Here is a 14,890-nt window from a genome sequence, read left to right as displayed (position 1 = left end):
GCAAATGCTGCAGATTAGCGCGTGCTAACCCCCGCGCTACATGGAAAAACTAACGCCAGCTCAATGGAGGCGTTAGCGTCTAGCGCGTGCTAAAACCATTAGCACAGCTTAATAAAAGGAGCCCTATAAGTTGGTGTACATAGGCATAAGATGGGGTACGTAAACATGGATGAACCAATGCCAACATTTTGCTAACATTCCATAATGGAAGCTTGGCGATCTCTGTATTGGCTCTGGAAAAACTGAGGCTGGCTTCACTAGATTCACCAATAGGTTTAGTGTTCCAGCGAATTTGGGAACTATTTTGGAGTTCCCTGGCCCACCTGGCGTGCAGTAGGATTTTGAATATGTAAGGCAGACTGATATACCATTTTTTGGACAGGGGGAGGAGGGGTCTGGTTGGGAGTATTAGGGTGTGGAGGGAGGGGGGAATTAGATGGAGAGATGGGAAGATAAATGCCTACAGTTATCATCTTGTTTAGACTCATCTGCTTTTGATGGCGTACTGTTTTATATGTGTTTTGCACAAATAATGCACAGATGTGCGTTGTTCTTGCTTGCTTTTGGATCTCTATAATAACCAATATTTAAATAATAACAGAATCTTGGCACCAAGATGCAGTTATAGAACTGACATTAAACGCACAGCCCTGGAGTAAAACTAAGGTGCCAATTTACAAAACTGCCCTGAATGCATTTAAATATTTCATGACTATTCAATGATGTAATCTATAGAAGTGGTGATGTTGGAACATACTGAGCAGCGAATGCCACATCATATGAATAGCCGGCAATGTTCACCCGCTATACGTATAGCTAAAAGATTTGACTTATGGTAGCTTTTTTGCCGCTTAACTATATGGATAGTGACTGAATAGCAGTGAATCTCTGTATAGTTAGGCAATATGGACAAGATTCAGTAAATGGAGCTCAAATTTGGGTGTTGGAATAAATCTATATGGGGCGCTCTGAGTTGTGTGCTACTTATAGAATAGCGCTTAGAGCAGATTTCCATACCAAACTTTGGGATGCTAGGATTTATACCAGCTGAAAACTGGTGTGTTATCCTGGTATCTATGTAAGGCATGTATCCCTGTCAGTGGCTTAGTAGGGGGGGGAAGCAGACCACCCTGGGTGCTGCCTCTCAGTCGTCCCCCCCATGCCACACTCACACCTTCCCTTCCTTGCCCCTGTAGCTCTTTAAAATCTTCACCAGTGTAAGCAACTACTCTAGCCTGTTGCTTGCGCAGGCTTGGCTCCCTCTGAAATCATTTTTGGGTCGCAGGGCCAGGAAGTGACATCAGAGGGAAAGCCAGTGTGAGCATAATAATAATAATAATAATAATTTATTGTTTATATACCGCCAAAGCCAAAGTAGTTCGAGGCGGTTTACAATAAAGAAGAGCTGGACATTCAGCGAAAAAACAATGAAGTCTTTAAAGGCAGAGAAGCTGCTTGTGCTGGTGAAGATTTAGAGGTATAGGGTGGGAAGGGACAACACAGCGGGGGGGGGAGGGAGGGGGAGGACAGCGCGGGGGTGCCACCCACCCTCGTTATGTCACTGAACCCTGGAATTCAGAAAAACTGCATGCAACTTTAATAAATGCCTCCGACTCACCCATGCCCCCTTTTGCGTTCAGATGTATTTAGAACAGCACCTAGCACAACGCACACAGGAATCCTAATTGGAGTCAATTCTTACTAGTTACTTGTTACTCAGTTAGGTTGCTTGTGCAACTTGGGCAGTATATACAGAATCCAAACAGTATGTCCATATTCCACCCTTACTCTACCCTGGTGCCATCCAGACTGCATAGAAATGGTCTGTAAAGAATTCTCAGCCACACTGTACGAATGCATTCAGGGGACCATTTTCCAAGTGAGAGTTTCCATTTCGGTGTCCAATGCTGTTGTTGAGAGCCTAATCTCTAATGGCATTTGGGTCCCCGGATTCCATTATAGAATACTAACATCACCTGGTAATGACGCACCTCACATTTACGTGCCTGCAGTTCTAACAGCCATAGGCCTGGCATAAGTGCGGTTCCATAAACATAACAAGGACACGTGTAACTAATAGTGTTCTGGAAGTTACTTGCACAACTAGGAGCCAGCACATGTAACCCCCCCACCCTTGCATTTATAATTGGATACACGCTGGCACTATAAGTCAATATTCAGTCAAAATATATTGTATAATTTCAGAAGAACCAAGGGGTTTTAAATTTATCAAGAAAGTGGTGATGTTCAGCTGTTAGCCAAATAAATTTATTCCAGTAACTGGGCCACAGAAATAGAGCATAAGTTTAGAACTACATATTCAGTGGTTTAACTAAGCTCCCTGATTATTCATATAAAGATATCAATATAATTTATATGGGTATCTTTATGCAGTCGTGGGGGGGGGGGGCAGTTGTATAACTGGATGCCTCCATTTAGGTGACCCAAAGCCATGTGGACAAAGCCTTTCAATAAAGGAATCTAGGCGCCTAGGTTCCGTCGTAAAATAAAATACATGCATTAACCCAGTATCAGCAGGCCTAATATCGAGGACCTGATTCTATAAAAGGTGCCTAACTTAATTGGCAAAATACCCTTAATAGGTTCAATAATTGCTAAAACAAAAAACTGAATTGGACGATAAGCACCTATCCGTTTCTAGGGGTGGGGTGTGACTTACCCCCTCTTTTACAAAGGTGTGCTAAGCTTCTTAGCGCGCACCAAACGCTAACGCGTGCATGTTATCCTTTGGACGCATTAGCGGTTAGCACACACGTTGATTTAGCGCGCCTTTGTAAAAGAGGGCCTTAGGCACCACTAAGCGCAATTCTCCAAAAACGTAGGTGCCTGAAATATAGGCCTTTAAAACCCTCGCCTGCATTTCAGATGCCTAAGTTTTTACATAGGCGCCGTGAGCTGCCATTTATTTAGGTGCTGGCTGATTTAGGCGCCATGTATCGAATCAGCCCCGTAAGGTTCCTGCGGGTACGCCAGCCATAGAACTATAAGTTATCCACCTATGTCTCGTCCATGTTCCTCCCCTGTGTACACCCCCTTGCAAATTCATGCGATGTAAGTTCAGCAGGTAGTTGCTGAATGTTCTAGTAATCTCAACAGGTGTGTAACATGCGCCTAAATGTGGGCACCTAGAGATTACAGGATTGTCTTTTCATGATCCCACTAAGGAGTCCTTTCATTAAGGCACGCTAGACGATCTAGAACATAAGATTTGCCACTGCTAGATCAGACCAGTGGTCCATCGTGCCTAGCAGTCTGCTCACGCTAAATGCTAAGGCATCCATTATATTCTATGGGCGCTTTAGCATTTACTAAATCGGTTAGCGCGCCTTAATAAAAGGACCCTTAAATATTAGCAGAATAAAATCGTAGGAAAAAATCCATCACACAAATGTTGAAGAAAAGAGTAAGGTTATACCTTTGAGTGCCATTTACCTTTTCGTGACTTTTCATGTATAGTTTGCTATTCTGATTCTTTGTCACTTGTGTTTGGAAGGAAGACCCAGGGGTGGGCATGGGGGGGAGGGTGTTTTGGTTGGGGTTTGGGGGGGGTGGTTCTTTGGGGGGATATTCCAAACTTTTGAGCTGGTTTTGTAATTTTGTGTTCCCTTGTTGTTTTCTTGATTGCTCAATAAAATATATTTCACCATACCTTTGAGTGCCTCATTGGCGTAGGAATTAATGTAGTCAATTCTCTTTGAGTCATTAATATAATCTCCTCCGTATTCTGTTGGCATTCCATTTCCTGTTATATAGATCAGCTTGGTAGATTTTGTATATTCCGCGGACACAAAATTCAATAACCTCCTTAAACCCCAGGGTACCACTCTGATCCACGAGGAGTTAGTTTCAGGCCAAGACGGATGAACATGTTGAGAAAAGTTTCCGATACTGTCGTATCCTGAACTACAGCTCTCGTTAGCTGCCGTACTTAGCAATTTGGTAGTATAATGCGAGAGGCCAAAAAAATCTGCAGTCCCTCTGATACGTGATTTCTCCGACTCTGTAAATGTTGGGAGCTTAGCAACTGCGCTAGAACATCCATGGTTCTTCTGCGTGATTTGACTTTTCATTATTTCAGGGTAATCTCCATTGACAAAAATGGGGTGCGCAAACCAGCCTAACATGAAGTGCATATAGCGTTCCGCAGCGTTTACGTCCTCAAGCCTGGTGGGTGTCTGAGGCTCAGCCCAGTCAGAATTCAAAGCAATTCCCACCTTACCCGACTGTTGAGCACGATACTTGCTATCATACAGATGCCAGGCTTCAGCATGTGCCCTGATTATATTGTGAGCCACCTTAAGGATAAAAAAAAATGAAAAATATCAATTTTAAATGTTCAGTTTCTGACTTGCTTAGTTATTTAGTGGTTCAGTTTTGCAAATTGCCACATCTTCCTGAAAACAGTACAATGAACATTAAAAAAAACCCCATGAAACAATAACATTCAATATAAAATACCAAACAGCTTAGTTAAACAAACCTAATTATAATGACCCTTCATTCATAGTATAGAAGATCAATAAGATACCTGCACATATTATTGCAAAAACTTTTTTATTGGTCCAAAGCACAATCAAAAAACCACCAGACACAAAAAATAACAGAGACCACATTTTGATACCATAAAACCCTCCCCCCCACCCAAAAAGAACAAAATAAAATAAAAAAATAAAAATAAAAAAAAAGAATAATGAAAGGCATAAAGCAGTAAAAGAGTACTTAGCACACACCATACTAAAAGGAACCACACAATCAAACATTCAATACATTACTACGAGCATACCCGGTCAAAGAGGCCCAGAGAGGCTCCCAAGTAATTTGTAATTTATGGCCCTTCACAGAGTCACCTGCACATATTAAAATCACAACTATAAAACTATATAAGTCTGGCTGAGAAACTGCATAAATGAACCCAAACTGACTTACAATGCATTCCGAAAATCTATTAAAACCGCCCTATTCGACAAATTCATTGACTAAAACAGACCCCCCTCTCTCACTATGATACTCCCCTCTGTAAATGCTATTTCAATCTCTCAGGAAGCTCCAATTTTCATGTATTCTTTACCCATGGAACCCCAATTAATATGTATCTTTTCTTTTATAGGCTTCTTGTAATCTCGCTGACTGTCCAGCCTTCTTTCAATGTGAACCGCCTAGAAGTCGCTTGACTATGGCGGTATAGAAAAATAAAGTTATTATTATTATTATTTTAACACTCAAGACACAACTTTGAAAGCATCCTTAGCAATCCCATATACTTAATTTTCTAAACAGTAGAAAATCTTGCAGAAGGTTTAGATCTCTATTTTTATTTTTATTTATTTATTCAATTTTCTATACCGTTCTCCCGGGGGAGCTCAGAACGGTTTACATGCATTTATTCAGGTACTCAAGCAGTTTTCCCTCTCTGTCCCGGCGGGCTCACAATCTATCTAACGTACCTGGGGCAATGGGGGGATTAAGTGACTTGCCCAGGGTCACGAGGAGCAGCATGGGCTTGAACCCACAACCTCAGGGTGAGAATAATTCCAAAGAATGATCTCATATTCATAAATGCTTGATTAGAACTATCGTCTAAAAAGCAAATAGCTATCATATACATATAACTGAGAAAACAAAACAAAAAAAAGAGAGATGGGAAATGTTTTTCCATCAACAAAATAGTTAACCCCCCTACTTCCTTTTTTACAAAGCTGCAATAAAAGTTTTTACCATGGGCTGGAACACTAAGGGCCGGATTCTGTATAGGATGTCCAGTCTCAGCAGCCGCCTAAGCGGTTTTTGAGAATCGCACACGGACGTCCTATATAGAATTGCTTAACCCCGCCTAACCAACCCGATTCTCTAACCGGCGTCCATGTCACAGACGCTGTTTAGAGAACTGCATTGCCGCTGAGCTGATCGCGGCAAGGGTATCTCCCTGCTGCGATCAGCGCAGCGGCCGCAGCAGGAAGCCCCCCCAGCCGCGAAGTCAGCCAGCAGGAGGGATGCCCAGTCCCTCCTGCCAGAACCCCAAAGCCCTCCCTCCCCGCGAATATCCGTGGCAGGAGGAGTGCCCAATTCCTCCTGCCTCCATCCCCCGAAGATCACCGGCAGGAGGGATGTAGAAAATATCCAGGGCAAAAATTAGATGTTTGAGGCTAGGTCTGTTTCAATAATGAATAAGTGCGACAAAGATGGCCAAACTGACCAGATGACCACTGGAGGGATTAAGGCATGACCCCCACCTTACTTTCCCAGTGTTCACTGACCTCCTCCCACCCCCAGCCCCAAAAGATATGAAGGAAAAAGTACATACCAACCTGTATGGCAGCTTCAGATGTTATGGCCAGTCCTATTAGAGCAGCAACCAAGCCCCTAGAATAGCCTATTGGTCAGTGCAGTGGACTAAAGAGGCGGAGATCCAGGCCCATATCCCTGCCTAACTAGTGCACTTGTAGTGGTACATGTGAACTAGAGAATGACACAGGGTCAAATTTTTTCCCATCACCATGAGAACTCATTTTCCTGTCCTGTCAAGTTCTTTTCCTGTCCCTGCCCCATTCTTGCAAGCTCCGTCCTCATTCTGCACAAGCCTCAAACACTTTAAAATCATAAGTATCAACATTCTAGAGCTCAGATTGTGATGTCATAATGCCTCATTCCACCAATGCCTAAGCTCCGTCCTCATCTGCACAAGCCTCAAACACTTTAAAATCATAAGTAGCAACATTCTAGAGCTCAGATGGTGATGTCATAATGCCTCATTCCACCAATGCCTAAGCTCCGTCTTCATCTGCACAAGCCTCAAACACTTTAAAATCATAAGTGTACGAGGCTTGAGCAGCTAAGGCAGAGCTTACAGGAATGGGGAAGGGAAAGGGACAGCAACAAAAATCGCGAGGATGGGGCAATTTAATTCCTATGGGGACAGGGAAAAATTTATCTCTGTGTCATTCTCTAATGTGAACCCTTTAAAACCCACCTGTAATCTACTAAGCCTAATTATGGGTAACATCTACAGCAGGGGTAGGGAACTCCGGTCCTCGAGAGCCGTATTCCAGCCGGGTTTTCAGGATTTCCCCAATGAATATGCATTGAAAGCAGTGCATGCAAACAGATCTCATGCATATTCATTGGGGAAATTCTGAAAACCCGACTGGAATACGGCTCTCGAGGACCGGGGTTCCCTACCCCTGATCTACAGGCATAAGGGCTATTGTGAAGTACAGTCAGTGGCGTAGGAAGGGTGAGAGGTACCCGGACGGTGGTGCCCCTTCCCCGCCCTCTTCTCCGCCCCTACCCCCATCCGCTCCTTCCCCGCCCCTTCTTGCCACACTCGCCTGTGCCCTTTGCCCAGTACCTCTTTAACGTTCGAGGCGTAAGCAGCAACCCCAACCTGCTGCTTGCACCAGCGTCTACTCTTTCTCTAACGTCACTTCCTAGGTGCGGGTCCAGGAAGTGATGTCACAGGAAGAGCCAAGAGTGGCGCGAGCATCAGGTTGGGATTGCTGCTCGTGCTCTGAACATTAAAGAGGTTCAAAGGAATGAAAGGGGGGGCATGCTTGCGGTAGTGGGTGGGGGAGGACGGGAAGGAGCGGGGAGGCAAGAAGACAGGTGCTGGCACCCCTATCAGACTGTTCCCCCCCCTGCCCCCCTTACTACACCAATGTGTACAGTGGGGTACAGTAGGTTTTGGGTGCATTTTGGAGGGCTTCCCATACAGTGTAAGGGGGTTATGGTGAGATGTATACCTTGCGCAAGATACAGAGTGGAAATGTCCTATAATGATCGATGAGTTCAATTTGTTCTTAAAAATCCTTTATTCATCAAAAACTCAATGAGTCATTGAGTTTTTGATGAATAAAGAATTTTTAAGAACAAATTGAACTCGTCGATTATTATAGGACATTTCCACTCCGTATCTTGTGTCTTTGAGTTTTGTGGATTTGGTTCTCCTGTTCTTTGCTCTGAGCTGTGTACCTGGGCCTTTTTATGTGGTGTTCACTGCAGTGGAATTGAGGACGGAAGAATCCTTTCCAAATTTTAAAAAACATCTAAAGGAATATTTTTTTCAAATGGCCTTTTTAAATGGATAAAATGAATTTCGGGACTGCCGTCAGCATTTACAATTTAATTTGTATTAATCATTTTTAATTTTATTTGTTAATTTGAATGCTATAAGATATGATGTATAGTGTTCCCCCACGAATTTGTGGTTCGCGAATCGCAAACTCGGTCATTCACGATCTGCACCGACCACCTCTTCCTGTAGTAAAGTCAGGCTACACCAATCAGGAGCTGTTTGTCAAAGTAGCTCCTGATTGGTGTGGTCCAACTTTACTATAGGAAGAGGCGGTCGGAGCAGACCGCTAGTGATTTTCTTCACCCGCCGGCGCTCCAGCTGCCCTCTCTTGCCTCCCCTGCTAATTGATAGGTGAAAAACCTGCAGTTTTTTTTTTAATTCATGGGGGTTCCTAGAACAGAACCCCCGTGAATTTCAGGGGAGTACTACATTAGAAATGTTGTTCTTTTACTTTTTCTTATTTCTTTTCTATTTTAAATTGAGTTCTTTTCATGTGATTAAGGCCCCCCTTTTATTAAACTGTGCTAGCAGTTTTTAGCGCCGGAAGCCGCACCACTCCTGATGCTCATAGAGTTCCTATAAGCATCGGGAGCAGCGCACAGCATTTAGCATGGCTCCCGGCGCTAAAAAAAGCTAGTGCGGTTTTGTAAAAGGGGGTGTAAGTTATACTGTAAACCGCTTTGATCCTTTTTTGGCTATATGTGCGGTATAGAAAGATTTTAATAAAGATAAACATAAACAGTGCCTCATAAGGTGCCCCACTGTTCTGCTGGGATGTCTGTGTGGTCTGTCTACCAGAAATGTTGGCCCCCTCTTACATCCCAATGGCTTGTTTGCATTTTTCTTTAGGATGCTTTCTTTTTTTAAATGTTTATTTCCTTTTATTTTTTTTCCAAAAATGTTTTGAACATGATAGCTTTATTGATTTAGTTATTTGATGCACTGAGAACAAAAACATCTAAGAAATGGCCATTTTTGAAGCCATAAAAAAATAACAGTATTCCTGTTTTGAAAATGGTCATGTTTGCTCCTGGATTTCATTAAGCAACTCGCTGTCTCCTACGTTAATTACGAAGAGCATTAACCAACTGTTTAAGTATAAAAATGAATAAAGCGCAATTCGTATAACTAAAGACCACCTATATTAAGTAAATATCTAGTCACGAATATCCCCAAAATATAGGTCCAGCAAAGTCCAATCTACTACTTCTCCATCTTTCAAAGTCTTCATAAATAAAAAAAAAAAAGCTATATTTAGAGCTCCTTTTACAAAGGTGCGTTAGGGCCTTAACGCGCGGAATAGCGTGCGCAAAATTGCCCCGCGCGCTAGACCTTAACACCAGCATTGAGTTGGCGTTAGTTCTAGAAGCGTAGCGTGGGTTTAGCGCGCACTAAAATCCTGCGTGCACTAAAAACGCTAGCGCACCTTAGTAAAAGGAGTCCTTAATGTTGATAATAATGTAAAATTAAATAATACAGAAAATTTATCCGTCATTTTTCTTTGCTATATCTGAAATGTGCAAAAATTTACAATATAAAAAGTGTAGAAGAATCTAGATTTTTTTTCTCTCTAAATTTAGGTTAATTTCATTTTGGCAGTAAAATAAGAATCCTTTGTAGTTCTAGCACCTTGTTTTCATTAATTCCAAAGCCTAAACATAAGTGTAGCCCATGTTTGTAGTATGAAGAATTAGCATTCTGAGGGTACATACCATGAAAGATGCCTCTCCCGGGTCTGAGATTCCTGGGGCATGCTGCCCAGTGCCATATCCAGCATAACTCACCACCCACGGCTCATGGAAGGTGAGCCATAACTTAACCTGATCTCCAAAGGTGGCAAAGCAGAAATCCGCATAGGCCGCAAAAGCTTCTATAATGCTGTCATTGCTCCATCCTCCGAGATCCTGCAGTGCTTGTGGGAGGTCCCAGTGGAATAATGTCACCATTGGTTCAATATTTGACTCTCTCAAGCTGCTTATCAACTTCTTGTAGTAATTTATTCCACGAAGGTTCTGGCTGTCCTTGTAGCCGGTTGGAAAAATTCTGGCCCAGGATATGGAGAACTTGTATATGTTGGACTGCAGCCCCCTCAGCACGTAAACATCATAGTCAATTTTGTGGTAGCTATCACATGCAACATCTGTGGTTGTATTCATGACGGCGTTGCCTTGATGCCCAAACCTGTCCCAAATAGTTTCTCCTTTTCCATCTTCTGCCCATCCCCCTTCAACTTGGAAGGCTGCTGTAGCCGTGCCCCAGAGAAAACCGCCAGGAAAGGAGTCATTCAAGAAAGAATCTCTTTGTGTTTCTGTCTGGTTGGAAAATTTTCCCCACACAGTTTGATACGATGAAAGGGCAACTGGAATGTATTCTTGTTGGTCATCTTCGCTGCCTCGATATTCTGAGTGTATGTCAAGACTACAATATAAACGCAAAATAATGGTAGTATAATTTTTTTATACATTTAAAACTAGATTCAGTATATCATGCTCAAAATTACACTATTCTATCATTGGCACTCCGAGTTGGGCACTTCTTATAAAATACCACATAGCACTGGGATCTGTGCCCAACTTCGGGCACAAGGAATTACACCAGGTATACTGCATGCATGTTTAGTACACACCGTTGACCTACTCAAGCTCCTCCCATAGCCACATTCCCTTCTCAGTTGTGCACAAAATAATTTTGCACGCACATCATTTAAATAGTCTTATTATCTAGTCCAGTGTTCTTCAACCTTTTTATACCCGTGGACCGGCAGAAATAAAAGAATTATTTTGTGGACCGGCAAACTACTAGGACTAAAATTTAAAAACCCCGTTTACGCCCCATCTCCGCGGGCTCGGTCCCCGCAAACCATCTGATCCCATCTGCACAAGCCGCAATTATGATTTTATATTGAACGTATTTTATTAAAGTATAAAAAGAAACAATATTCTGAACAATTGTGATTTTATAAATACAAATATATAGAGCACGGACCAACAAAACCCCTGTCTCCCCTCCCCTTCACATATATCCCCTCTACTATCAAGAAAACTGAACAAACCAAGTTATTATAGAATGCTACATAGAAATATCATGCTAACAGAATACTGCAGTCCCCGGTTATGTCTCTAGCAGGATATATATTTCAAATCTGATATATTCTAATGTCAAAATAGAAATAAAATTATTTTTTTCTACCTTTTGTTGTCTCTGGTTTCTGCTTTCATCTTCTTTTCACTCTTTTCCTTCCAGCATCTGCCCGTTCCATCTAATGTCTGCCCTCTCCCCCTTCCATATGTATCTGACTTCTTTCTATGCCCCTCTTCCCTGTCCATCCAGCCTATTCCTCCTCTCTCCTTTTTACATCATTCATTCCAGCTTCACTGCCTTCTTCATTTTTATCTCTCCTACACCAGATCTAGCATCTTTATCCCTCTCTCATTTCTCTGCTGACTCCCTTTCCAGCATCAATGTCTCTCTACTTTCTCATTCCTCTCTCTCACCTTTCCCTCATCTGATCTCTCCATTCCACCCTGACCCCCTTCCCCTCCTGTAATCTCCCTGCCAGCTGTTTCCTTCCTTTTTTCTTTCTCCCTTCCCTCCTCCCTCTATCCAACATTAACTCTCTTCCCATCCCTTTCCCTCCTCCCCTTCCAGCAGCATCTCTCCTTCTTCTCCCATCCCTCCTCTCTCTATCCAACATTAACTCTCTTCCCATCCCTTTCCCTCCTCCCCTTCCAGCAGCATCTCTCCTTCTTCTCCCTTCCCTCCTCCCTCTATCCAACATTAACTCTCTTCCCATCCCTTTCCCTCCTCCCCTCCCAGCAGCATCTCTCCTTCTAACTCTCTCCAAGTCCAGTAACAGCTCTCCCTTTATCCAGCAGCTTCCCTGCCTCCTACAGTGGCTGTCTCCCCTTCCAGCAGCTCTCAGTACTTGCCTGCAGGAAGTTGCCGGTAAATCACTGCCCTGGCAAATAGGAGAGCTGGTGGGAGGGGAGACAGCCACTGTGAAGGCTCCCCAGGATCTTGCTCGCACACGCTGACCATCTCCCTCCACCTCCACCTGAATCTGCAGCTCTCTCCGTTCTACTCACAACTTCCCCGCAGCCCTCTTCAGCAATTCAGCAGGGGTGGCAATCAAGACAGGCTGCCGACGTCGGGACCTTCACTCTCTGAGTCCCGCCTATTTTGTTTCAACTTCCTGTTTCCGAACAGGCGAGACTCACAGAGGGAAGGCCCCGACGTCGGCAGCCTGTCTTGTTCGCCTGAGGCTGGGAGGAACATTAGTCAGCAGGAACCGCAGTTGGGAGGAACCGCAATCGGCAGGAAATTTAACTGCCGACTTGATCTCGCTGGCCCTGTGCGGACCGGCAGAAATTTTCTGCGGACCGATACCGGTCCACGGACCGGCGGTTGAAGAACTGTGATCTAGTCTATAAAGACCTCTAAATGAGACCTCTGAATGGAAACCATACTTTCAAAATGGAGTCAGTCCAGAGGAAGGCTACTAAAATGGTCAGTGGTCTACATCATAAGGCATATGGGGTAGACTTAAATATCTCAATATGCATCCTTTGGAGGAAAGGTGAGAGAGGGGAAATATAATAGAGACATTTAAAAACCAAAGTGGCATAAATGCACATAAGTCGAGTCTCTCATTTGAAAGGAAGCTCAAGAATGAGAGAGCACAGGGTGAAGTTAAGAGGTGATCAGGAGTAATCAAAGGAAATACTTTTTTACAGAAGACCATGCACCATTTTAGTAGCCTTCTTCTGAACCGACTCCATCCTTTTTATATCTTTATAAAGGTGCAGTCTCTAGAATTGTACTCAATATTCTAAATGAGGTCTCGCCAGAGTCTTATACCGGGGCATCAATACCTCCTTTTTCCTACTGGCCATGCTAGGGTTGAAGCCTTAAGGATGGGTGCTATTGTTCACAAGTTTGAAAACCAGAAATTTTCATCTCCAATGCCTCTGTTGCAAGAAACAAATGTAACGCGCGCGCACACACACACACATATATACTGTATGTATGCATATATATTTATATATATGTACAGTGCAGTACCTTTTTTTGTTGGTAGGCAAATCATTTAAGAATTCATTAACATCATATCCCATAGGTGAAAGATTGTACTTCATTATGGCTGTAAGACAAAAAATGAGAAAATAAACAGGAACGTCAACAGAATGGTAGATAGAGTGGGGTAGAAATTTAAAATAATTAAATATTGAAATCCGTCCTGGCTGATCACATATTGGGACTTGCAGGTCCCAATGCATATTGTAGGAGATTCGTAACTTTAAAAGATGTTCTTCATTACTAGCAGGTATCCATAAAGTAGACGATTAAGAAGTCCAATATTCATGGAGGGCCATTTTTGAAAATGACATCCAAGTACGATTTGGGCATTTCCCGCAAGATGTCAAAAATCGAAGGCTCAGAAATGTCCATTTTCAAAAGGCGAACCATTAGATGTCCAAAAATCTTGTTTTTTTTAAATTGCCTACTTGGACGTCTAACTTTATGCCCAAGAAATGTCCAAGTTCAAACCCAGACCATTTGGATGCGGGAGAGGCCAGCATTGTAATGGTCTGTCCACATAGACATTCCAACAGAGCAGTAGGGCATATTAGAGGGCACTACTATGAAATTCACATAAAGGATGCCAAATATACATCTCACCATATACTCCTTATAATTTTTGGTGAGCCTCCAAAACTTTCTCCAAATCTACTATACCCACCTGTCTACCACCCCAATAGCCCTTATGGCTGTAGATGGCACCTATATGTCAGTATAGTAGGGTTTTGGTGGGCTCATACTTAACACCATAGATGTTGTGGTTAGAGTACCTTAAGGGTCTGGCACCACCTCTCTATGGTTCACTAGCCCACCCACCTGGCCACTTAAGACACCTGTGTGCTGCTGTACTAGGCTATCCCTTACCAAGTGCTGCTGTTCTAGAGACAGGTATGAACTGTTTCATTCAGATCTTTGGGGGGTTAGTGACCAGTGGGGGAGTATGGGGGAGGGGTCATTACTTAATGCCTCTAGTGGTCATCTGGTAAGTTTGGGTACCTTTGTGGCACTTAAGACACTACTAAAACAGGTTTAGCCCATAATGTCTAAGTTCCATCTAGAATGTCCTGGGAAAGGTTCGATTCGCTACAAGATGCCAAAGTCTAACTTGCCCAAAGCTCACACAAAACCCGCCTTTAACCTGCCTCCCAAGATGCCCCCTAGACCTCTAGATGCACAGCGGGCAAAACGCCTCACTAGATGTCCAGAAAGTAGGCTTTGAAAATCGGCACTTGGACATCCTAACTTATGACGGTTTTTGGACATCTTTATGTTTTTTTGATTATGAATCCCATAGCGTATGTCATGCTGACAGAGCCCAAGATTGAGTACTTCCACTGCCAAGCAGTTAAGTGTTGTCTTGCTAAGTTGTCAGCTGCACAGAATTTGGCTGGTTAAGAAAAGACGTTACCAGGGATATTTCTGGGGCATGACAAAACCTTGTCCAAGTAGGGTTGATATTCAACATTATCTGTAACAAATTATCTAAGTCAGGCTGATGAAATAGCAGGTGTAAAGTTATACAGATATGTACCAGAGAATAGAATGGATACGAAAAAAGGAAATATCTAGTTCGATATATTCAAAAGAGATTTAAGCAGGCAGGATAGATTCCCACCTACATAAATCATGCTCAGCTGGCCAGCTGCTGATATTCAGAATCACTTAACAGGCCATGTGGAAAGTAAACGGGAGAGGGACGTTACAGGAGTGGAATTAGGAAGG

At 43.1% G+C, this 14,890-nt stretch overlaps 1 protein-coding gene across 1 annotated transcript in view; it reads right to left on the bottom strand.

Annotated features, from left to right (window-relative positions):
- LCT (lactase) overlaps positions 1–14,890 on the bottom strand; it is an 82,227-nt gene that overhangs the window by 45,688 nt on the left and 21,649 nt on the right. Inside the window, exons 3-5 of the mRNA XM_033947261.1 lie at positions 13,151–13,229; positions 9,802–10,507; positions 3,671–4,316 (exon numbers count right to left, since the gene is read on the bottom strand). Coding sequence (XP_033803152.1) covers positions 3,671–4,316; positions 9,802–10,507; positions 13,151–13,229 — 1,431 coding nt within the window. The remainder of the gene's footprint in view (positions 1–3,670; positions 4,317–9,801; positions 10,508–13,150; positions 13,230–14,890) is intronic.

This window comes from Geotrypetes seraphini, chromosome 5 (assembly GCF_902459505.1).
Source record: "Geotrypetes seraphini chromosome 5, aGeoSer1.1, whole genome shotgun sequence".
Taxonomy (NCBI): domain Eukaryota; kingdom Metazoa; phylum Chordata; class Amphibia; order Gymnophiona; family Dermophiidae; genus Geotrypetes; species Geotrypetes seraphini.
This window is presented reverse-complemented; position numbering and strand designations above follow the sequence as displayed.